Raw genomic sequence first — 23,496 nt, 5'->3', positions numbered from 1 at the left:
CGAGAACAGGGGCCGCCCAGACAAATCGTTTTAGCACGTCTGCCAGCCGGTGTCAAAAGATATTTCGTGCTATTTATAAAAGCGTAAAAAACTACAAGGTGCCTAGGAATAAATCTAAGAGTTATGCAAGATTTTTATGGAAAAAATTACAAAACTTTATTGATGGTCATTCAAGAAACCCAGATAAATGGAGAGATATAACCTGATGGTGGAAAAGACTCAATTGTAAAGATGCCAGTTAATCTATACATTTATTTCAAATTAATCTACACATTTATTTCAATTTCAATAAAGGGTTAAACAAACAAACAAACAAAGATATTTCGAGTTCCCCTGCCTGGTGGTAGGGACAAAGTGATGAAGACCACGAGAAAGGGAGCAGTGTTTCACCTAGATCATGAGTGATGACCCTTATTACAACAGGATGGCCTGTATCTGAGAAATTTACAATCTGCTTGACAAATGGAAAGGTGACATCAGCAATATTGTATTTCACAAATGTAACCCCAGTTTCATACTGCAGTTCCAGGCAATTGCTTTGTGCATAAATACAATTAAAATCTTATTACAAAATGATACATAGTTACTGTACAACAAACTGAAAAGTGTATAAAAAGAGAAAAGAATAAAAATCAGTGATCTCACCATCCAGCTTAACCACTATTAATATTTTATATACTAATACTCTTCCAGTCCTTTTAATATTCCCATCATTTTTCAATAATGAAATAAATGCCTTAGATATAGTTTCTTTGATTAGCAAGGTTGTGGTGGTTGTGTTTTTTTACAATATTAATATACATCTTAATGTGATGGTTATTGAACATTGGTATTTCCTCTCTTGTGAATTTCCTATTTAGATCATTTGCTCATTTTTCTAATGGGGGTAGTTGTCTGTTACTAATTTGGTAGAATCTTTTATATATTACTATTTACCCTTTTTTGTATATTTTTCGTAAAAATTTTGTAAATATCTGTATTTTCCCCAATTTATTCCTTGCCTCTTTATTCCTGCAGCTTCTTAACACCTTGAGTCCCACTGTCATTTAGATATATGACTTGTCCTAGTTTTATTCTGTTCACATTTTTTTTATGCACTCTGTATTCCAGGCTACATTCATATTATTTTGTTCTGCAGAATGATGACTCCTCATTAACTAAAAACGTGTTTGTTCATCTCTGAATTTTGAAAGTTATGAATGTAGGGAATTGTGGGATCATTTTTTATATGAATATTAATGACAACCTTTTAAAAGTTACTGTCAGAGAATCCCAGGAAAATGCTCAATTCTCTATCCTTATATTCTTAGAACATTTGACCCACTTAGTCACTCTTGCAATAACTTGTTCTACGATACCACATGCTCGGGGTTTTCCTTTTTCCTGGCCATTCCTCAAGGCTGGGTGCACGTGAGAGCCTGTGTGTCTATGTGTGTGTGTGCTGGTTCACAGCTCCTTTACTCTCCAGCCTTTATGGGAAATTGCTTCCCATATCCACCTTCCAACCAGCTTTTCCACCCTGTCCAGTTTCATCTGTTCAAATGCCATGTCTAGGCTTGAAGACTCCTGAATTCCTATTTCCAGCCTTGAGCTCCAGCCTCACACATCAGATCGTCAACTGGGTACCTCTAGTTGTTATAAGGTGTCTCAAAGATAAAATGTCCTAAATATTCTTGCCCCATGAGCTTCTCTTTAACTTTTCCCCACCTCAGTTAACAGCATCTTAATCCACTTGCCATCAGGCCGAGAGCCTGGGGGTCATTCTTAATCGCTTTCTGTTCACACTCCACGTCAGCATAGCAGCAACTCTCATCTCATCTGTTCTGTCTCCAGCATACGTGTTCTGAATTGGGTCACCTGTCACCACCCCAGCTGCCTCTGCCCTCCTCAGTCTACCCTGATCTCCCGGACTACTGCCATGGCCTCCTCAGCCGGCCTCCTACTTCTGCTCCTGTTGCCTCCAACAGTCCCCAACCTTTTTGGCACCAGGGACCAGTTTCATGGAAGACAATTTTTCCACGGCCAGGGTGGAGGCAGGGAGGCGGAGCTCAGGCAGTGATGCGAGCAATGGGGAGTGGCTGCATAGATGAAGCTTCACTGGCTCACCCGCTACTCACCTCCTGCTGTGTGTCCCCCTTCCTAAGTTTCATGGAAGACAATTTTTCCACGGAGGCAGGGTGGGGGGAGGAGGGGATGGCAGAGCTCTGCAGCCCAGTCCCTAACAAGCCACAGACCAGTACTGGTCCCTTGCCCAAGGGTTGGGGACCACAGCCCTATAAAACAGGACAAGTGTGATCTTGTCATACATGATCTCAACATACATCACCCATTTAAATACTCTCTCACTGCACTTAGAATAAAATCCCAACTCCTTTCCAAGGCCACAAGGCCGACTGTGATCCATCTCAGGCCTACTCTCCTATTTCATTTCTTGCCACTTGGCATTTTGTTGTGTAGGGCACACGTGACATGGGGCTGTATCTGGATTCTCTATTCTGTTCCTTTGATTTATGTGTCTGTGTCTCCACCCATACCACAGTCTTGACCACTGTGTCTCTATAAATTGTGAAATTAGGTAAAGTGGTTACTCCCAGGTTATTTTTTTCAGAATTATCTTAGCTTTTTTAGGTCCTTTGTCTTTACATATAAGTTTCAGACTAATCCTGTCTATATACACAAAAAGATTGCTTAAAATTTTATAGAAACTGTGTTACACTTGTTTACCAATTTGGGGAGAACTGACACCTTTAATATGTTGGGTCATCCAATCCAAGAACATGGCATGTCTCTCCATTTATTAGGTCATTAAATATGAAATGGCCGATTTGAATCAAAAGTTTATCATATCTCAAACAAGAAGCAGTAGAGTTCATCAATGTGTGCGCCTAAACTATTGACACAGTTTTGCCATGTTAACAGTAGCTTGTTTATGCCAGCAGCAAAGAAGTCTGGAGAGCGAGTGGCAATACAACTGCAAAAGGCATTTTCCACAGTTTGTTGAGAATTGAATATTTTTCCTTGCAAGAAGTGGTCCAAAGCCTGGAAGAAGTGGTAGTCAGTTGGTGCATGGTCTCCTGAATATGGTAGATGACAGAGAGTTTCCAAGTCCAGCTTCTGTAGTTTGAGCAGCATTTTTTGTCTGACATTTGGTCGAGTGTTGTCTTGCAAGAGGATTGGCCTGTCTCTATTGACCAATCTCGGCTGCTTAATTGCAAGCATCCTCATCATTTCATCCAGCTGGGTGCAGCTGACATCCACTGTAACTGACTGACCAGGTTTCATGAAGCTATTGTGGTTAATACCAGTGCTGGACCACCAAACAGACACCATTAGCTTTCTTTGATGAATATTTGGTTTTGGAATGTGTTTGGCCACTTCATCTTTATCCAACCATTGTGCCAAGCACCTGCGATTGTCAAAAACAATCCATTTTTCATCACACGTAACAACACGGTGTAAAAATGGTTCACCTTTATGTCACGACAGCAAAGAAAGGCAAGCTTTGAGACGATTTCTCTTCTGACACTGGTTTAATTCATGCAGTACCCATCTATCCAGCTTCTTTACCCTGCCCATTTGTTTCAAATGGTCCAATATTGTTGGACTAGTAATGTCGAATTTTGCTGCTAACTCATGTGTAGGTTGAGATAGATTTACTTCCACTACACTTTTCAGCTCATCATTATCCAACTTGGTCTCAGGTCGTCCACGTGGCTCATTTTCAAGATCACCAGAACGGAACTTCTCAAACCACCAACTGGGTGTTCATTAGCCACATCCTTCCCAAACACTTTGTTGATATTTCGAGCTGTCTGCGCAGCATTGGTTCCATGACAGAACTCATATTTGAAAATAAAATGAATTTTTGACTTACCCATGGTTTCACAAAAATTGCTCTAAAAAAATTTGAAAGATAATCATAAGCCAAACCATTTGTTTGCAAGAATGAGGATGTACCTTCACAACAAAATTAAAACAAGTGTCAAAGTGAAATGTTAGAAATAGCAACTGTCAAACTTAGTACTTAAATAAATCAGACATTTCATGCTTAATAACCTTAATAGCTCTTTGAATTCTGCCATCAGTATAATTTTCAGCATGAAAGTATTGTACTTGTTTTGTGAGATTTACACCTAAGTATTTCATTTTGTTTTGAGTGATTGAAAATACTATTGTATTTTTAAATTTTGGTTTTCAAGTGTTTGTTGCTACTATGTATTTTTGCTTATCTTGTGATCTCATTAAACTCATTTTTTTTAGTCCTAGGAGGAGTGTTTTTTTGTGTATTTTTGTGGATGTTCTAAATAAACCATCATGTTATCTGCAAATATGGATGGTTTTATTTCTTCCTTTCCAATCTCTTTGTCTTTTATTTCCCTTTCTTGCACTGGCTAGAACTTCTAGAACTATGTTGAATAGCAGAGGTGAGACTAGACATGCTTGGTTTCCAATGTAAGGGGAAAAGATTTTCTTTTCTTTCTTTTTTTTAAGAGACGAGGTCTTGCTATGTTGCCCAGGCTGGACTTAAAACTCAAGCGATCCTATTGCCTCAGCCTCCCAAGTAGGTGGGACTATGGGTGCAAGACATCAAACGCAGCTTTTTTTTAATAGGAGAAAAGGCATACAAAATTTAACATGCATATCACGGGGACATCACAGAATGATAACCCAATAACCTAGTGCTGTACAGAAGCTTATATACCCTTTTTCATTGGGGAGAGGAGGAGATGGGGAATGTTGGCAATTGTTTTGAGGGGCAGCAAATAATTAGGGAGAATGAATGGAGCTGGGAGGTGGGCGGCAGACATTACAGGAAGGTGAGAAGTAGAGAGGCACAGGAACAAAGGTGGTCTTATTATGCAGAAAAAGTCCCCCAGGTATTCTCTAAAGCCGCCCTCAGAAGAACAGATGAAAAGTTTGTCTGTGAGTGGTGATGACTCCGAGTCTCTCCTGTCTGGTAGTTGATCTTTCCTGGTTATTTGATAAGATCCCTAGAGAGGGGGTTTAAGACAATTGCACTTCTTTTAGAAAAAAGCTTTCTTGGTCAGATAAGGAAATTCCAGAGAGAGTCTCTCCCTGGACTTGTGGGGTGAACAAGACAGTTTAGAGGGAACTTGGTTCTGAGACACCTTATAAGACCTCTCAGCATGTCACAGCTACAGTTTTTGTGGTTATTCTTTGAGTGCCAACATTCCCGTTTGAAACTCCCTAGAAGTTTCATATGTTAAAAGCTGAGTTGGCAGCTGTGGAGAGAGAAATCGAGTTAATAGATGAGTGGCAAAGGATCCCATTAAACCAGTCTCCCATTTCTGTGAATGGGCCAGTACAGTTAAACAGTTCTGTCTCATTTCAGGAAATGGCACTGTATTAATAGATGGACCCTCAAAGCAGGACCTCTGTATGATGCAGGCAAACAGATCTTTTAAAAAAATATATGGATACATAATAGTCATGCATATTTATGGGGTGCATGTGATATTTTGATACAAGCATACAATGTGTAATGATTAAATCTGATTAGTGATGTTGAGCACTTTTTCATATATGGACATTTATATGTCTTCTTTCAAGAATGTCTATTCAGATCTTTTGTCTATTTTTAAATCAGATTTTTTTGGCTACTGAATTGAGCTCCTTATATATTCTGGATGTTAATTTACTGCCAGATGAATATTTTACAAATATTTCCTCCCATTCTGTATGTTGTCTCCTTGCTGTGTTGATTGTTTCCTTTGCTGTGAAAACTTTTTAGCTTGATGTGATCTCACTTGTCAATTTTTGCTTTGGTTGATGCTTTTAATATCTTACTCAACAAATCGTTTCCCAACCAATGTCCTGAAGCATTTCCCTGTTTTCTACTAGTAGTTTCATAGCTTCAGGTCTTACATTTAAATCTTTAATCCATTTTGATTTGATTTTTGTATATGGTAAGAAGTAAGGCTCTAGTTTTATCCTTCTGCAAACGAACATCCAGTTTTCCTGGTACCACTTATTGGAGACGGTTCTCTCCCCAATGTATGTTCTTGGTGCCTTTGTCAAAAATCAAGTGGCTGTAAATATGTGGATTTACTTCTGCATTCTCTAGCCTGTTCCATTGGTCTGTGTGTCTGTTTTTATGCCAGTAAGTACCATGCTGTTTTGGTTACCACAACTTTGCAGTCAGATAATGTGATGCCTCCAGCTTTGTTCTTTTTGCTCAGAATTGCTCTTTGGGATCTTGTGGTTCCATATGAATTTTAGAATTGTTTTTTTCTATTTCTGTGAAGAATGTCATTGTTATTTTGATGGAGATTGCATTGAATCTGTAGATCACTTGGGGCAGTATGGACGTTTAAACAGTATTAATTCTTCCAATTCATGAACCTATCTTTTTCATATTTTGTGTCTTCTTCAATTTCTTTCATGTTTTATAATTGTCCTTGTTGTAGAGATCTTTCACTTCTTTGGTTGTTTATTCATAGGTATTTTATTTTATTTAGCTATTGTAAAAGGGATAGCTTTCTTGATTTCTTTTTCAGAGTTTTGCTGCAGAATGTAGAAATGTTATTAATTTATTTAAGCTGAAATTTTGTATCTTGCAACTTCAGTGAATTTATTTACCAGTTCTAACAGTTTTTTGGCAGAGTCTTTAGGATTTTCTAAATATAACCTCTTATCATCTGCAACAAGGACAATTTGACTTCCTCCTTTCTAATTTGGATGCCCTTTATTTCTTTCTGTTGTCTAACTGCTCTTACTAGGACTTCCAGTACTATGTTGAATTTAAAAAGGCGCATCCTTGTCTTGTTCCAGATCTTAAGGCTTTCAATTTTTCCCCATTCAGAATGATGTGGGTTTGTCATATATGGCCTTTACTGTTTTGAGGTATGGTATGTTCCTTCTATACCCAGTTTGTTGAGAGTTTAATATCATGAAAGGATGTGGAGTTTTATCAAATGCTTTTCAGCATCTATTGAAATGATCATATGATTTTTGGTCTTGGTTCTATTAATGTGATGTATCACATTTATTGATTTGCTTATGTTGAACCATCCTTGAATCCTGGGATGAATCCCATTTGATCATGGTAAATGATCTTTTTATTAATTAATTTATTTTTTTGAGACAGAGTCTCACTCTGTTGCCTGGGCTAGAGTGTCATGGCGTCAGCACAGCTCACAGCAACCTCAAAATCCTGGGCTCAAACAATCCTCCTGCCTCAGCCTCCCGAATAGCTGGGACTACAGGCACGTGAGCTGTCCAAATCATTTCTTTCTGTTTTTTAGTAGAGACGGGGTCTCACTCTTGCTCAGGCTGGCCTCAAACTCCTGACCTCAAGCGATCCTCCCACCTCGGCCTCCCAGAGTGCTAGGATTACAGGCATGAGCCACCATGCCTGGCCTAAATGACCTTTTTAATGTGTTGTTGAATATTGGCCTGCAGTTGCTTTTTTCCGTTTTGTTTTTTTGGGTTTTTTGGTGTCTTTGTCTGGTTTTGATATCAGGGTAATGCTGGCCTTGTAGAGTGAGTTTGAACATATTCCCTCCTCTTCAATTTTTTTTTTAATAGTTTGAGTAGAATTGATATTAGTTTTTCTTTAAATGTTTGGCAGAATCCAGCAGTGAAGCCATCAGGTCCTGGGCTTTTCTTGTGGGGAGTCTTTTTATTATTGCCTCTATCTTGTTACTTGTTATTGGCCCATTTATATTTTCTCTTTCTTCATGGTTTTATCTTAGAAGTTGTCTGTGTCTAGGAATTTATCCATTTCATCTAGGTTTTCCAATTTATTGGCATTTGGTTGCTCATAATAGTCCTTAATGATCCTTTGAATTTCTGTGGTGTCAGTTACAATGTCTCCTTTCTTCTCTCTGATTTTATCTATTTGGGTCTTCTTTTTTTCTGAGACTAACTAAAGGTTTGTTAATTTTACCTTTTCAAAAAACCAACTTTTTATTTCATTAATTTTTTGTGGTTTTTTGGTCTCAATTTCATTTATTTCTGCTCTGATCTTTATTCTTTCTTTCCTTTTACTAAGTTTGGGTTTGGTTTATTCTTGCTTTTCCAGTTTTTTAAAGTGTATTATTAGGTTGTTTATTTGAAGTCTTGCTACTCGTCTGATGTAGGCATTTATTGCTATAAAAACCTGGTAGTACTGCTTTTACTATATCCCATAGGTTTTGGTATATTGTTTCCATTTTTGTTTCAAAACATTTTTAAATTTCCTTCTTAATTTCTTCATTGCCCATTGATCATTTGGGAGCATGCTGTCTAATTTCCATGCATTTGTATAGTTTCCAAAGTTCTTCATTATTAATTTCCAGTTTCATTCCATTATAATCAGAAAAGATACCTCACATGACTTCAATTTTTCTGAATTTGTTAAGACTTGTTTTGTGGCCTAACATATGGTCTATCCTTGAGAATGTTCCATGTGCTGATGAGGAATAACGTGTATTCTACAGCAAGTCAATGAAATGTTCTGTAAATATTAGTTAGGTCCATTTGGTCTATAGTGTAGTTTAATTCTTATGTTTCTTTGTTGATTTTCAGTCTGGATGATCTGTCCATTGTTGAAACTGGGGTGTTGAAGTCCCCTACTATTATTGTATTATAGTCTATCTCTGCACTTAGATTAATATTTTCTTTATGTTTGGGTGCTCTGATATTGGTTGCATATATAATTATTAATATATCCTCTTGATGAATTGACCTCTTTATCTTTATATTAAGATCTTCTGTCTCTTTTTACAGTTTTTGACTTGAAATCCATTTCAAAAACTCCTGTTTTTTTGTTTTCGTTTGCATAGAATATGTTCTTTCAACCCTTTACTTTCAGTCTGTCTTTATAGGTGAAGCGAGTTTCCTGTAGGCAGCACATAGTTGCGTGCTTGTGTGTGTTTTAATCTATCCAGCTATTTTATGTCTTTAATTAGAGAACTTTGCCCATTTACATTCCATGTTATCATTGATAGGTAAAGACTTACTACTGCCATTTTGTTATTTGTTTTCTGGTTGCTTTGAAAGTCCTCTCTTCCTTTTTTACTGTCTTCCTTTGTTCATAAGTGATTTTATCTGATAGTATGTTTTAATTTCTTGATCTTTATTTTTGTTTATGTGGTTACTATGAGGCTTGCAAAAAAAAAAAAACTCTTATAACAAGTTATTTTAAACTGATGACAACTTTGATCACGAAGAAAAAACTAAAACTCCACGTATTAACTCTATCCACCCTTTTGACTTTTTATTGTCTCTATTTGTATCTTTTTATGTTGCCTCTTAATAAATGGCTATAGTTATTTTTGATAGATTTGTCTTTTAGTCTTCATGCTAAAGATATGAGTGGTTTACACAGAAAGCATTACAACATTCTGAATGTATCTGTATGCTTACTTTTACTAGTGAATTTTATACCTTCAGATGATTTTTTGTTGCATGTTAGCATCCTTTTCCTTCAGACTGACAACTTCCCTTTAGCATTTCTCATAAGACAGGTCTGGTGGTGATGAATTCCTCAAGGGTGTTTTTTTTTGGTTTTGGTCTGGGATAAACAATTCATTCATAACAGGCATTTCTATGGAATCAGAAGAAAAACAAAGATTAATGTCTTCAGTAGTCTATAAACTAGTTTCTCTAGAGTCTGGAGGGCAATGAGGTGAGAAGATTTCTAGATTTGGGTTTGAAGCATCTTCAATTGTAGGAGAAAAAGGCAATGTGAGATATTTTCCTGGACTGTAGTTGGAATCAGGTGTTCCAGTGAACTTTCTGAGTAGTTCATACATCAACAGGCTTTTATATATTAAAGCTATTTATATATAAGTTGCTGTAATAATTTCTCCCAATTTTTTTCTTCTGTCATCTGGGCCGGCTGTTTCTGGTCCCTTGGCTAGCGCAGCCAGTTGAATGGCAGTACCCAAGAAGGTATGTTCACCTTAGTCCCTAGAACCTGTGAATATTACCTCATATGGCAAAATACGTAATTACACGAAAAATCCTGAGTGGAAATTCTTTTTCTGGAATTTCTGCATCGATCCTAAATCCAGTGGTGAGTGTTCTTATGAGACACACACAACATCTGACAGAGAGCTGCAGCAACGTGACCCTGCGGCAGAGGCGCAGCCACAAGGCAAGGGTTGTCTGAAGTCACCCGAAGCTGGAAGAGGCAAGGAACAGAATCTTCCCTGGAGCCTTCGGAGAAGGTGCCGTCCTGGTGACGTCTTGATCTCAGACTTCTGGCTTCCGGAACTGTCAGAGAATAAATTCTGTCGTGGTAATCTGCTACAGTAGGCCGAGGAAAGTAACAGCTAGAGAGAGCAGGGTTTTCTTGAGGCTCTTCTGTCTGTGCCCACTGGTCAACCCTTCCAGTGCCCCATCTGGGGTACATGAGACAAAAAGAAAACTCAGGGAGCTCACTGCCAATGCCATTCCCCAGATAACCACTGTCCCTGGACAGTCTCTACCTTTTGGTCTTCTTGTATTTGCTTATAAGTCCAAGGACTTTAGCTGTACTCAGTGACAGGAAAAAGTGCATCTATTTCATCTTTTTGGAAGCAGAATTCCTAACTACAGGGTTTTCACTTTTTCAATCAATGAGAATGTTCCAGCCATAAATTTCTTAAACCATTGCTTCAGCTGTGTCATTTCTTTGATCAAAATTCTTCTGTGACTCCCAACTGCCTACAAAAGAAGTCCATGGCCCTCAGCCCAGCATCCATCCCCCCCCCAACCTACCCCATCCCACCTTTGGGGTCTTATTTCCCACTATGTCCTTTACCAGGGTCTCTAAAACCAGGCTTTATCGAACTCTAGTTCCTTGGGATGTTAATAAATGTTACATACACACATGGGGTGCGGGGGAAGGCTCCACAGCCAAATGATAATGGTAAATTGCGGATTTATACAAAGTTAAGCCAGTTTCTTTATTATAAGACTTTTCAGATATTTTACAGTGTACAATGTAAATCTCCAAAAAGTAGTTAAAACATGAGCTGCTTCTTCAACTTACTTGACCATGGAATGCATCAGTGTCTCCATGGAAACTACTTGGTGAGATTCCCCAACTTTCTTTTCCAACGAAACTCACCGTGTGTGATCACCTGAACTCCTTGCGCACTCTTGCTTTTATATAAAAGAGGTGCTGCAAAATGCTGAAGCAGCAGCGCTCCTGCACTGTTGATGATCCAGGCACTATATAATTTTATAAAATTTCCCATTACTTTAGTCCAGAAGTCCTACCCACAGGCATGGTAAAAGCGGACTGGGGAACCCAGTATAAGTGTTTGAGTCGTGTTACAAAATATAGAAACTTTTAAAAATAAATCCATTTACTAATACTACTAGATGAGGGAGAGACAGGACATCCCATCCCCCCACCCACATGCAGATGTGTCTGGGCAAGAACTGTGAGCACAGTGGTCCGCAGCCAGTCGCTGGGAGACCCCCTTTCCTTCCTGCCTTCTTCCCCATGACGATGTGCTCCCAGCTAATCTTTGGGACTAAAAAGAAGGCAACTGCTCTTCCATCTGGGCTACAGCAAGTCACTCTGGGGCTGAAAGGACCACAGACAGGCTGGGCATTCACTACGATTTTGCTACAAGGACAACCACCAAAGTAGTAAGAAAAAATAAAACATGAGCAGCAGTGAAATGAAAAGAAGAAGAGAGGATGGGGCCAGGCCAAGGCTATAATTAAAACGTCTCTTTAGGAGAAGCTGAATCCAGATGAAACTCTAGCTGTAAGGTGAGAGGTGGTATGGGGATCAGGGTCTCTGGAGACCAGGAGAGGACAGGGTGGCACCAAGTTCAGACTCTGTCCTCAATGACTTGAGTGAGACATCTGTCCAGTAATCCGTGTGGCAAATCGTACTTTGAGCACTTTGTCACAGCAGAGGAAGTAGCTGCTGTGGCTGTTCCCTGAATGCTTGTGACCAGCATCACCCATCGCTGTGTGCCGGGCCTCTGGGACAGAGACTTCCAGTGTGCAGACTAGGTGGCAGCTGCCGAGGGCCACGCCCTGGGTCCAGGGTGAAGGTCCCAGCTGCTGGAGAAGCGAGAGCTCCGTCTAGGTGCCGGAGACTGCTAGGACATCACTGCAGCAGGAGCCACCGTCAGCCCCACGAAGAAGGGTCAAGGCCCCCCCACGTCACAAGGCCGCTCCAGGCTACTCTGCTCTTCTTCCTCCAACCAGCTCCAGTCGAGAGTCTGAAAGTCGACAGGCAAGTTAAAAAGACAACGGCCCCCAATATCCTGCAGGGCTGTGTTTCCTCTTCAGGAAGCAACCAGCATAATTTAGAAGTAAATTTAAACCCTTTTATGAGTAACAGAAAAGTAACAGCCCTTGCTATTGCAGGACACCCTGGAGCTAAGCTACATGTTCAAAACTGTACAGGATCTTTTCTTTGGACTGGCTCAGAGGCTCTGAGATTTTAGTAGCCCTTGTGGCTCCCAGCACTTATTTATATGCTTAGGGCAGGCAGGTGGTACCAAGAGCTCATTTCGGCTGTTGGTTTCCAGCCTCACCACATGAAATGGCCCGATGAGACTTCCTTTTCCTCTGGCAGAAGTGCAGACAAGCAGTGAAAGGATCAGAACGTGTGGTGCCAGAAGAGCAGCGAGAGATGCAGAAAGCCCACAAGCCGGGGAACACTGGACTACGTCAGAGGTGACTGAAATCAGCAGTGATATCCCCTCCAATGCTTCCGAAAACCTGGGACCTCGGGGAGGTTAGCAGGTGATTGCATTAGCAGGAAAAGGCCATTTGCAGATGTGAAGGAATGGTTTAGGGTCCTCTCGGCAATTTGAGCTTTGTGTTAATGTACCTGTGTCCTGGCTAGGTTTTTAGTTTCCCCATAACTAGTACTGCCTACTGCGAAGCTGAGTCCCCGAGGCACAGGGCCTTGTCCTGCTTTGTCACCAGAGACCAGCCCAGCACTCAGCACACACAGACGCTTGGCAGTGGCACAGAAGGTGCAGGTAGCGAAGGGCCTGGGGACATCACCTTCCCCATCAGGATTCAGTATTGTCAGGAGCAAATAAGACGGTGCAGTAACATACTTGTAAGCATTCGATAATACCAGATCATACAAATGATAAAAAGTACGTGCTCGAAAATCCCGAGCGTATACTGAGATTGGGGGCAACACTGGGTCGACTTTCCATTTCTTTCCTCTTTTGCTGCACAAAGAAAGGACCTGGAATAGCCGGGTCCACACAGGCTGTTACCGTGAAACTCTGGTCCTGCCCTCGCACGGTGTCTTGCATGGCACTTTCTAGCTGGGTGCAGAGGGTGTGAGCTTCAGCAACCAGTTCCTCACTAAAGAAAATGATCAAACTATTAGAAAATGGACATTGTTACTCATCAGAGCTGACACCACTGCTTCAAAATATGCTAAACAGCTTTTGACAACATTTTAAAAATGAAGTAACAATTATTTTCATGTTGAGCATCTTAAAATACCAAGTCACTGACCAATGATTTCATTCACCTAGTTAATAAGCTCCTCCAGGCAGGACCACTGCTGTCCAAAACCGGAAAGAGCAAAAAGATCTCTGTTTAATAAAAAAGTTAGAAGTAAAATGGGCTCTTTCTGACTTACTAGATAGCTGAATTTAATTCTCTCCAAAGTGCCAAAATCCAGTGATATCCCCAAATCACCTGTTTTCCAATTTGTGCGATGGAAAAGAAAAAATATGCCAAGCAATTTACCAGGTTTCCATAGTCCCTTGAAATCTGCTGAAAAGCCAGTTCTGGGAATTGTTTTACTCTAATCCTGATCTCTTTCTTTTCTACAGTAAGAAGTGCGTGTTTCCTGTCAGGAACGGGTCACAGTGAGCAAAGGGAGCATATATTAATAACAAACCATCATCCTCCTCTGACCTCAGTTCTGTGACGTCGGAGACGAGACCCCTTGTGCCCCCAGGTCTACTTCTCTAGAGCTTTGAGGATGTCCTGGGAGGGACTATGCCAAACATGGGAAGGTGGCACCCTGGAACCCCTCTCCCCCTGCAAACGTGACACTCTGATGGAAGGAACTCAGGGCACGTTTCTGCTCAGCCTCATCTACCGGGCTTCTAGCTAAGTCAACGGCTCAGCGCCAGCCCTAGAGAGAATGAAACAGGCACCAGGCCTCCAGGACAGCACAAGAGGTTGGGAGACGCTAAGAATCTAAGGTCACACATGATTAAATACCAAAACAGGCTACAAACTCCCCAAGGCAAGAACAGGATTTTTTTTTAAGAGACAGGGTCTCTCTCTGCTGCCCACTGGAGTTCCGTAGCAGGATCACAGCTCACTGCAGCCTCCAACTCCTGTGCTCGAGCGATCCTCCCACCTCAGCCTCTCGAATAGCTGGGATTACAGGCATGTGCCACCATGTCTGGCTAATTTTGTTTTTTTTTTTTTTTTTTTTAATTTTTGGTATAGACAGGGTCTTGCTGTGCTGCCTAGGCTATTCTCCAACTCCTGGCCTCAAGCAATCCTCCCACCTCAGCCTCCCAAAGCACTGGGATTATAGGGTGAGCCACTGTGTCCAGCCCAAGAACAGGATTTTTAGAACAGCTTTACTAGCCACGTGCGGTGGCACTTGCCTGTGGTCCTAGCTATTTGGGAGGCTGAGGTAGAAGGATCACTTGAGCCGAGAAGTCCGAGGCTGCAGTGAGATATGACTGTGCCACTGCACTCCAGCCTGGGCAATAGAGCAAGACCCTATCTATTTAAAAAAAAAAAGATATTAACATAATTTACACACCTTAAAGTTCACCCATTTAAAGTGTACAATTCAAGGGTTTTAGCATATTTAACAGTTGTGCATCCATCACCATACCTAGTTTCAGAACATTTTCATCATCCCCAAAGAAACCCTGTCCCCATCATCAGTCACCCCCATCCCCCTGCCCCCCAGGCAATCATTAATCCATTGCTGCACCTAGGGATTTGCCTGCAGGACCCCACAGAGCCCGGCACACAGAAGGCACCTGCGGAAATGAACTGGAAACTAAACAAACCACAGGAAGAGAGCGGCCAGCGTGTATGGATGGCTGAGCTGTGAAGGAGGTAGGAGCAGAGGGGCCCCGCAGGTGGGAGACCCCTCAGGGAGGACACCCGGGGAGCCAGGGCTCGGCCGGCCAGCGCAGGGCTTCCCAGCCACTGCCCGTGGCAGAGCAGCGCAGGGCTCGTTAGGCACAGGCTGCCGGGCACCAGCCCTGCGCTTCCAGTTCAGGAGGTCTTGGGTGGGACCCGAGGACTCGCTGCTGATCTGGGTGAGACTCTGGAACTGGGTTAGAGCAGCGGTTTGTAAGAAAGTGGACCAGCCTGGGGAGGCACTTGAGGTGGCCACAAATGCCTGAAAAGGCTCAGGCCTGACCCTCTGTAACGCAGGAAGCCACTGTTCGTTTCTGACCAAGAAACAACTGGGTCTCTGATCTAGTACTTTGTGAAGGTTAATTGGCCCAGAGAGGGCCTGGCGGCAGGGACGGCCAGGAGGTGGGGAAAAAGGCAGAAGCCCTGCCAGGGAAGGCTGCGCTGTCCTGCTCACCACCTGCCGCGGTCCAGGCAAGGGCAGGGGATGAGCAGGCGGCACTGAGAGGCGCCGGGAGGGTGGGTGATGCGGGGTGCTGGTGGCGGCAGCCCGAGGGAGCCTGGTTTGGGTGACCCACGGACCATCACGGCATGGTACTGACCAGCACGTCCCAGGGTGCCATCAGCAATCAGCAGTCGGTAATCCAACGCTCGGGTAAGAAGACTGTCCAGTTAGTGAGTTACAAGGGACTGTGAGAGCAGAATGTAAGTCACTTTTGTCCCCACAGGGCCCAGCAGATGTGACAGATACAAAGAGAAGCACGTGCAAATGCCTCAGATACTTGTCCACGACAAACACGCATTTCCATCCCTGGGACCTCCTGACCGGCCCCTGGACGTCACGGCTGGTGCTGCGGACCATGACTCACCTTTTCGTGGCTGACTCAGGTGAACTGTTGGGGGCTGCAGAGGGCTGAGACATCAGCTGGCCAGGGTGACTCAGTCGAGAAGCAGTCATGCTGTCCGGGCTGCCACTGACAGGACCTCGGACCTTGCTCTTAAGGACAAAACCAAACAGAAACGTGACAAAATTTTGGAGCCAAGTGATGAATCAAACTTTGCATTCACTCCACAGCAAATCCTCCTGAGACCACCAGCCGCAAGACACTTTTGCTGATCCGCGAAACCACCAGGGTCCCCACGCGAGACCACGGCCAGCACCTCTCATCTCAGCCTCAGACGCGTTTCGTGTCAGTGCATGAAAAGATTCCGAACGTAAGCAGGCCAGAGTGCCTCGTGTGTTCGTAGGCTTTGTTTCATTAGTTTGAGTCCTTTTCATTGGTTGATGAACTTTTACCAGTAAAGGAAAGGAAGGCATTTTTACTTTTTTCCAAGGAGACTGAGACACACGGAAAGGTTTTGAGACTTTCTGTGAATCACAGCCTCTGGGATACAGCTGGCAAGAAAACCAAGATGTCCTGACTCTGTCCTGGAGGTGCAGCCACTCCACCCCCACGCCCAGAAGACCACCCCAGGCTGCTGCCTCACCCATGCCCTGCCTCGCCTCCCCTGGCCCTCATGGCAGCCCGCAGCGCTTCAGCCCCTCTCGGGCCCTCCCTCCTTGCTCCAGCTGTGGGACCGTCCTGGCTCCGCGCCAACCAGCCATCCTGGCACCCAGCTGTGCCTTCCCTGATTGTCCCCTCCGCAGAGACGCAGAGACGGGCTGTCTGCCGCCTGCGCCGTGGGCTCCCTCACAGCCAGGGACCCCGCCCCAGCCCTCCTTGTCCTGTGCACCACGGGGCTGCTCAGCTCCCACTCCCTGCCAAGGGGCCCTCACTGTCAGCGCTGAGGTCCCTCAAGGGCAGAAATCCACCCTCCAGCTGCCACTAGAGTGATTTCTCCAAAACCCACACCACTGGGTGTGATCACATCTTTCCCATGCTTAAGTTCCTTCGGTGTGACAAGAAAAGACAACTCCCACAAGGTCTCACTTCGGAAGCACCGAGCGGCCAGCGCAGGCCAGCCCTAGCCTGCCTCTGCAGTGTCATCCTCCGTGACGCCCTCCAACGCCAGGTCAGCCTGCAGATGGCTCCCAGAACACACTACACTCTGCCGGGCCTCCCTGCCTGCGACGCAACAACATCTCAGTCCCATACTGTCCTTGTCGCCACCCACCCCCACCTGACTCGCTCACTGTTCAGCGGACACCCCCTTGTGAACGTTCCTGTTGCCGCCGGACAGTCTGGATGCTTGAGCCCCAAACCTCATGTTGACAACTGATCCCCGTGTGGGAGGTGTAGATCCCCCGTGAACAGAGTAAGGCCCTCCCTGGGCAGGGGTGAGGGGCTCTCACCCTGTTACGCCCGCAAGAGCTGGTGCTAGAAGGAGCCCGGCACCTCCCCTCTCGCTGCCTCTCGCTGCACACAGCGGCTCCCCTGCGTCCTCCACCCAGAGTGCAGCAGCCCGAAGCCCCCGCCAGCTGAGCAGGTGCTGGCGCCCCACTTCCTGTCCCACCTGCAGAACCCGAGCCAAATAAACCTCTTTTTGAATAAGTTACCCGGCCTCAGGTGTCCCTTCACAGCAACCCTGCGAGGATGGAGACGCCCTCGCCGCTAAGGCTGAAGCGGGCGTCCTCTGCTGCACGCCAACGACAGCCGTGCTTACCACAGCCGCTTCGTGGCACTTCCTGCCCCACACCGTGCTCATGCGTGTCCGTCTGTGCCCCTCACCACATCAGGAACTCTGTGCCGTGCTCTCCCCCGTGCATCTTACTGGGCATGCAGTCGGCACACAATAAATGTCGAACGAAAGCAGACGGTGGATCAGGCCTCCACTTCCCTGCCTTTCTGGGATCTTTTCCACCTGGGCACCCTCCTCTCTCCTCCTCCTCCTCTCTCACAGGAGGCTGCATCACTCACCCTCCCAAGGCAAGTCCCTCACTCAAGCTGGCGGTCCCAGCTCTCCTGTTCCCAGAACCGTGTGCACTGACTGTCCCCCTGCCCTCGACACTGCGAATCTCCTGGCACACTGTCTCCTCTGGCTTGACCTACGGACACGCTCTAGTCTCCATGGCCTTTAAACAACACAACCCTTGTATCCTACGCCCACCATGAGCAACCATCTCCCCACTCTCCCCCACTTTGCCCCTAAAGGCTGCTGATGACTCAATGGCTCTCTTCCCGTCCCCGTCAACCTCTCACAGCTTTTCACAACGGGGCTCACTGTCCCAGCAGCTCTGGCTTCCACGACAGCTTTCACCTGACTCCTTTCTCTGCCCTTACATTCTCTCCCTTGGCATTCAGTGGAAGCACCACTAAGTCAAGATGGTGCACACAGGCCGGGCGCGGTGGCTCACGCCTGTAATCCTAGCACTCTGGGAGGCCGAGGCAGGAGGATTGTTTGAGCTCAGGAGTCCAAGACCAGCCTGAGCAAGAGCGAGACCCCGTCTCTACTAAAAATAGAAAGAAATTAGCTGGACAATTAAAAATATATAGAAAAATTAGCCAGGCATGGTGGCGCATGCCAGTAGTCCCAGCTACTCGGGAGGCTGAGGCAGGAGGATTGCTTGAGCCCAGGAGTTTGAGGTTGCTGTGAGCTAGGCTGATGCCACGGCACTCTAGCCCGGGCAACAGAGTGAGACTCTGTCTCAAAAAAAAAAACATGGTGTGCACAGAAGTATGGGTTACCATGCTGGGAGCAGCAGACGCAGGTGAGGGGCCACAGGCTGCGCTGACACGCACCACAGTGGGCTCACCTGGGGGCCCTAAAAAGGGCGAGTCCACATCCCAATTCCCGGAACCTGTGCACGTGACCTTATTTGGGAAAGCGGTCTTCAGATATGTAATTAAGGATCCCAAGATGAGATCAAGTGGGACCCAAACCCAATGCCAAGTGCTCTTGTATCAGATGCCCGATGAGAGACACAGAGGTCACGGGAAGACAGAGATTGGAGTGACGAAGCCGCACGCCCTGAAATGCTTGGAGCCACCAGAAGCTGAGAGAGGTCAGGAAGGATCCTCCCCTGCCAACACCTGGATTTTGACCTTCTGGCCTCTAGAATTCAGAGAATAAATTTCTGCTGTTTCAGGACACTGGGTTTGTGCTAATTTTTCAGCCACAGGAGAAGTGATACGCGCATAAACAAACACAAGCAGCGCAAGCCCTTGCTCTGCCCTCCTGCTCACAGGACACAGAAGGCCAAACCGAGCGGCAGCAGCTGAGTGGCTCCGGGCTCGGTGGCCTCCCCGGTGGGACGGCAACAGCAGCGCAGAGGCGGAAAGGCCCGAGGAGCCGGCGGGGCGCACTCACGCAGGCGATCTTCAGGAGGTTCCAGAGCTCCTTCTGCCGCTTCTCCTGGAGCCGAACAACGGTCTTCTCATCCTCGTTCATTAAGTTCACCACCTCCTCCACCTTGGGCAGCAATTCCAGAGCCTTCTGCTTGCAGACCACGGTTTTGCTGTAAAGAATAAACACGACAAAGCCAGTGGCATCCGGGCTACAGAAAACAGAACACGAGCTCTAAGCAGCTGCAGGGAAAGTTCCCGCAGGCGGCTCAGTAAACCGGGCCGGGGAAGACGGGCTCACACACCTGCGCTTCTCCCCAGCGCCCCAGAGCAGGGAAGCAGGGCTCATACCTGAGCTGCGTGTAGATCACTCGCACTTTCTTCTCGAAGCCCTGAATGGCCTGCAGCAGCAGCCGCACCATCTCCTGACTGTCGCCGTCCGTGCGCTGGTCTGCAGGGAGGGGAGTGGCAGTCCCGCAAGGCAGAGGACCAAGCCTCGCCCACGAGAGGAAGAGGGGCCGAGGCAGACGCAGAACCGCACTTACCCCGTGGTTTCTCCCTCAGTCTCCTGTACAGCTCTCTGGCTTGCTCTTCTCTGAAACACACAAAGAGGGTCCAGGTTCAAGGTCAGGTCAGCGCATCTGAAGCACCGGCTGATTCCCGCCAGCAGAATCACCGACCCTGAGTTGAGACCGGCAACGCGTCTTCCCCGACTGGGGGAGGCCAGCGTTTCTGATGACGTTTTAGGCGATACCTATAGTAGGCAAACGATTGCCTTCACTACAAAATCCACACTTCCAGGGTTTAATGACAGAAAATCTTAAGGAAAGGAGACATCCCTCTCTCCTTCCGAATTCCTCCTACGCTTGGCTTCTACGGCAGGGATTCCAGGTGCCCTCACTGGCCCTGAGCCAGAGAACAGGACCCTGCCTCGACCCTCAAGCCCAAAGGTGGACACAAACTCCTATCCTTTTCCCCACAGGGAGACTGGCTCAGGTTCTCTAAAGAAGAAAAACTAGAGGAGAATAAAGGGTCAAATGATTAGAGAAAATACAGAATCACATTTCTGACACTCAGATTTCTCGTCCTCCGAGTCCTAGACTAGTCCTAGACCACCGCGCAGCTCACAGCCACGCGCCCTCAGCAGCCCGACGAGGCCTGCCGGGTTCCCTGGAGTCTGCGGCCCGGGCCCGCGCTATTTCCTCAGGGTGGGACTGGTCTGCCCGACGCCTCGTGCCCGCTGGAGCCAGCGCCAAGCACCCGACCAGACGCGGATGCACAGGCCCTGCGGCCTGGCTGCCCACAGCCCCGCAGCGCCCGGGTCGGGGTGGGCGCACGCCCGACGCTAACGGGAAAGGCTACGTGCACCTCACAGCCTTCGTGGGTCACGAGCTACGCATCAAACGCACGACCCGAACGGACCCTCACAACTCGGTGGGCTCAGACGGCTTTGCTTCCCACCGGATAGATGTGGAGACCGAGGCTGGCAGTGATGTGCCGAGGTGGCCCCCCAGGGCGGCCTATGAGGGTGATCTAACACACACGCGGGCGCCCCGGCGGGTGTCTGAGGGTGCCGGGCTGAGCGCTGCCCCAGCGGTACTCACAGGTCGTCCAGCGTCCCCCCGGGCTTCCGGCCCATCGGGCTGCGCTGCAAGTCCACGATGTCAGTCTGCAGCGCCATCATCCGCTCCACCAGGTGCTTCACTTCCGTCTCCTGATGGAAAAGGCGTGCTCGTGTCCACTGACCTAGCGAAAGAGCTAGAGACGCGGGCTCTGCCCGGGCGGGGACCCTGCGCACTCACTGAGGACTCCCAGGGGACTGGCCAGAGGAACTCGGGCTCTGGAGTCAGAATGGCCTGGGTGAGAACCTCGGCTCTACCGCTGTCTAGCTGTGTGGCCCTTGGGCAAGTTCCTCAACCCCTGAGCTGGTTTCCTTTTCCATGAATAGGCTTCTGACAGGGCCCGCTGAGCAGTCAGATCTGGCAAAGAACGTGCGGCAGCTGGCACGGCGCCTGGCACACCAGATGCCACTGCACGTTCCTGTCCCTTGGAATTCGTCCATGCAACGCCGTGCCACGCGCAATGCCCAGACCCCTGACGTCTAACAGCTGGGGAGACCTCTCTACGGTTAAATAAGGTATTGTCTACAAAATATGTACCTTTCAGCACACACAGACCCCATCAATACTGATTTATAAGAACAGACATTAAAAAAAAAAAAAACAAACATTAAGACATGGGGGTAACAATCCATACCCAAGTGCATCGGGGAAAATAGTAAAAGAGCCCAGAAAAAACCAGCCCTGCAGCCCAAGGTCTTCAATCTGTGCGAGGTTCGCTAGGCCACACTTACTTGCCTTCATAACCGACATTTTTCACTGGCAACTGATCCGCACTGTCCTGAGCCTTTCTGCTAGGCCTTTTGTTTCTTACGGATTTAGTATTCCAACAAAATTAGGTAAAGACCTTTGACAAGACGGTGTGTTGGTCATTCATCTGACGCCCTTCCTGACAGGAGGAGGTCAGAGACCCCAGGCTCTTCCCCGGGGCATTTAGCATTCTGCTGCCTATTTAAATTTGGACCACCTCTGTCCTCGGTCCGGCCACAGAAGGGCTCCCTCTACTGGCTGCTCTCTAGGCCTCCTTCCAGAAAGTCTAGCTAAGGTCAAAGCACGGCCAGGTAACTTCATTTCTGACACAGATCAACTCAGGGTTTGAAGAAAAAGTGAGAAATGGCAGCATGAAATTTCACCCCCTCAGTAAGGACAAAACCCCAAATGAGTGTCCTACCCGCCCACACAGCTCCACGGCCTGCTCCATCTCCCTCCAGGCCAGCAGCAGTTTATCTGAGGCTGAAACAACAATTGGGGAAAAAAAATTGAAAAACAAAACAAAAACACCACAAAACTAAAACACAAACAGCAACTCAACTGCGAGAGGACAAAAGAAAAGGGTTTGTTTGAGCTCACTGCAAAGACCACTCACTGATCCCAAACTCGGTTTGCTCACTGTACTTCTCCAGGTCGATCTGGATGCTGGTTTTGAAAAAATCCAGCTTGGCCTTGAGCTGCTGAGACATGGACGCCATGGAATTCTTCATCTTGGACAGGCAGCTGTTGTTCCGGAGGAGATTCATCCTGCAGGGCCCACAGCAAACCACCTTGGAGCATCTTTGGGATCCAAATATTATTCCTGTGCAGTAATAAAACCCCCTCAACTGCCGAGGGAGGCCCCTGCTATGATTATTATTATTATAATAACAGCAGCCACTTATAACCAACGGATAATTTCCTAGCCGTCAGAAATACGTGCAGTTCTGCACCAAAACTGGAATTAGGCAGGTACCACACTATACACAGGGCCAAGAAGCTAAACTAGTCATAACTGGGGAAAGAGTTTAAGCGCCCAGCATAACAATCAGGGCAGTTTTGTTAACCCAAATTGCAGTGGGCTCCTCTGGGCTCCCAACTCTGCCCCGGCTCAGCCAGCCCAGCCCCTAGGCTTGCCCTCCTCTCCCTGTGCCAACCACACTCACCTCCCCAGCCCCGCCCACCCAGATGCTTCCCGCCGGCCAAACCAGTGTCTCCCTTTTGTCTCTTAACAGTTGCTTCTGGGTCCCTGCCTTAGCCACTTCCCTGTGGCCAAAGCTACCAAGCAATTTTAAATCAATTAAATTAAAAACGCCTGGCACGATACATGGCAGCGCGCTGTCCCTGCTGCAGCCGGTTGCAGTCCTCCTTCAGGGTCTGGATGCTGTGCCAGACCTGGCCCCACACCTTCCTCAGCTGGAAGAAAGAGAGATTCCTCTTGGGCTCTTGAACTGGAAACAGAGACACAAGCAATTGTCAGAGAGTAACTCTCCTACCGTTAACCACACCCTGCCTTGGGACACCACTGGTACTTTTACATTTTTAGAAATTATATAACCAGGACACTATTACATAACTTTTTGGGGTATTATGCCTGGTTACTATCACATATATTTTTAATACCCCATTACAGTGTAAGCATGGCCAATAAATGGCTACTGATTGGATCGGAAGAAACACTTTATGAATCATTTGGAGACATATCCACATGTACTCTGGCTCATATACTGTCAGCAGAAACTCTTCTATTCACAACATTTAAAGTTGTATGAAGTCTTATTAAAAATCAGCTTCAACCAGCAGTATTGGAGATGATGAAGTAAGCAAGAAGCCTGGAGATCTCTAAGACTCTG

At 46.3% G+C, this 23,496-nt stretch overlaps 1 protein-coding gene across 5 annotated transcripts in view; it reads right to left on the bottom strand.

Moving 5' to 3' along the window:
• Window positions 1-10,899: 10,899 nt before the first annotated feature.
• Window positions 10,900-23,496, bottom strand: part of IKBKB (inhibitor of nuclear factor kappa B kinase subunit beta) — a 56,095-nt gene continuing 43,498 nt past the window's right edge. For 4 of the 5 annotated variants that reach the window (XM_069485010.1, XM_069485011.1, XM_069485012.1 and 1 more), the window contains 10 exons: window positions 22,971-23,094; window positions 22,260-22,411; window positions 22,065-22,126; window positions 20,879-20,988; window positions 19,820-19,869; window positions 19,626-19,725; window positions 19,300-19,447; window positions 15,921-16,048; window positions 13,197-13,287; window positions 10,900-12,176 (listed from right to left, as the gene is read on the bottom strand). In XM_069485010.1, coding sequence (XP_069341111.1) covers window positions 12,102-12,176; window positions 13,197-13,287; window positions 15,921-16,048; window positions 19,300-19,447; window positions 19,626-19,725; window positions 19,820-19,869; window positions 20,879-20,988; window positions 22,065-22,126; window positions 22,260-22,411; window positions 22,971-23,094 — 1,040 coding nt within the window. In that variant the 3' untranslated portion in view covers window positions 10,900-12,101. The other variant, XM_069485013.1, reaches the window with a different exon arrangement.

The sequence above is a fragment of the Eulemur rufifrons genome, chromosome 12 (assembly GCF_041146395.1).
Source record: "Eulemur rufifrons isolate Redbay chromosome 12, OSU_ERuf_1, whole genome shotgun sequence".
NCBI lineage: Eukaryota > Metazoa > Chordata > Mammalia > Primates > Lemuridae > Eulemur > Eulemur rufifrons.
The sequence above is the reverse complement of the archived record's forward strand: the minus strand, read 5'-3'. Positions and strand labels throughout refer to the sequence as shown.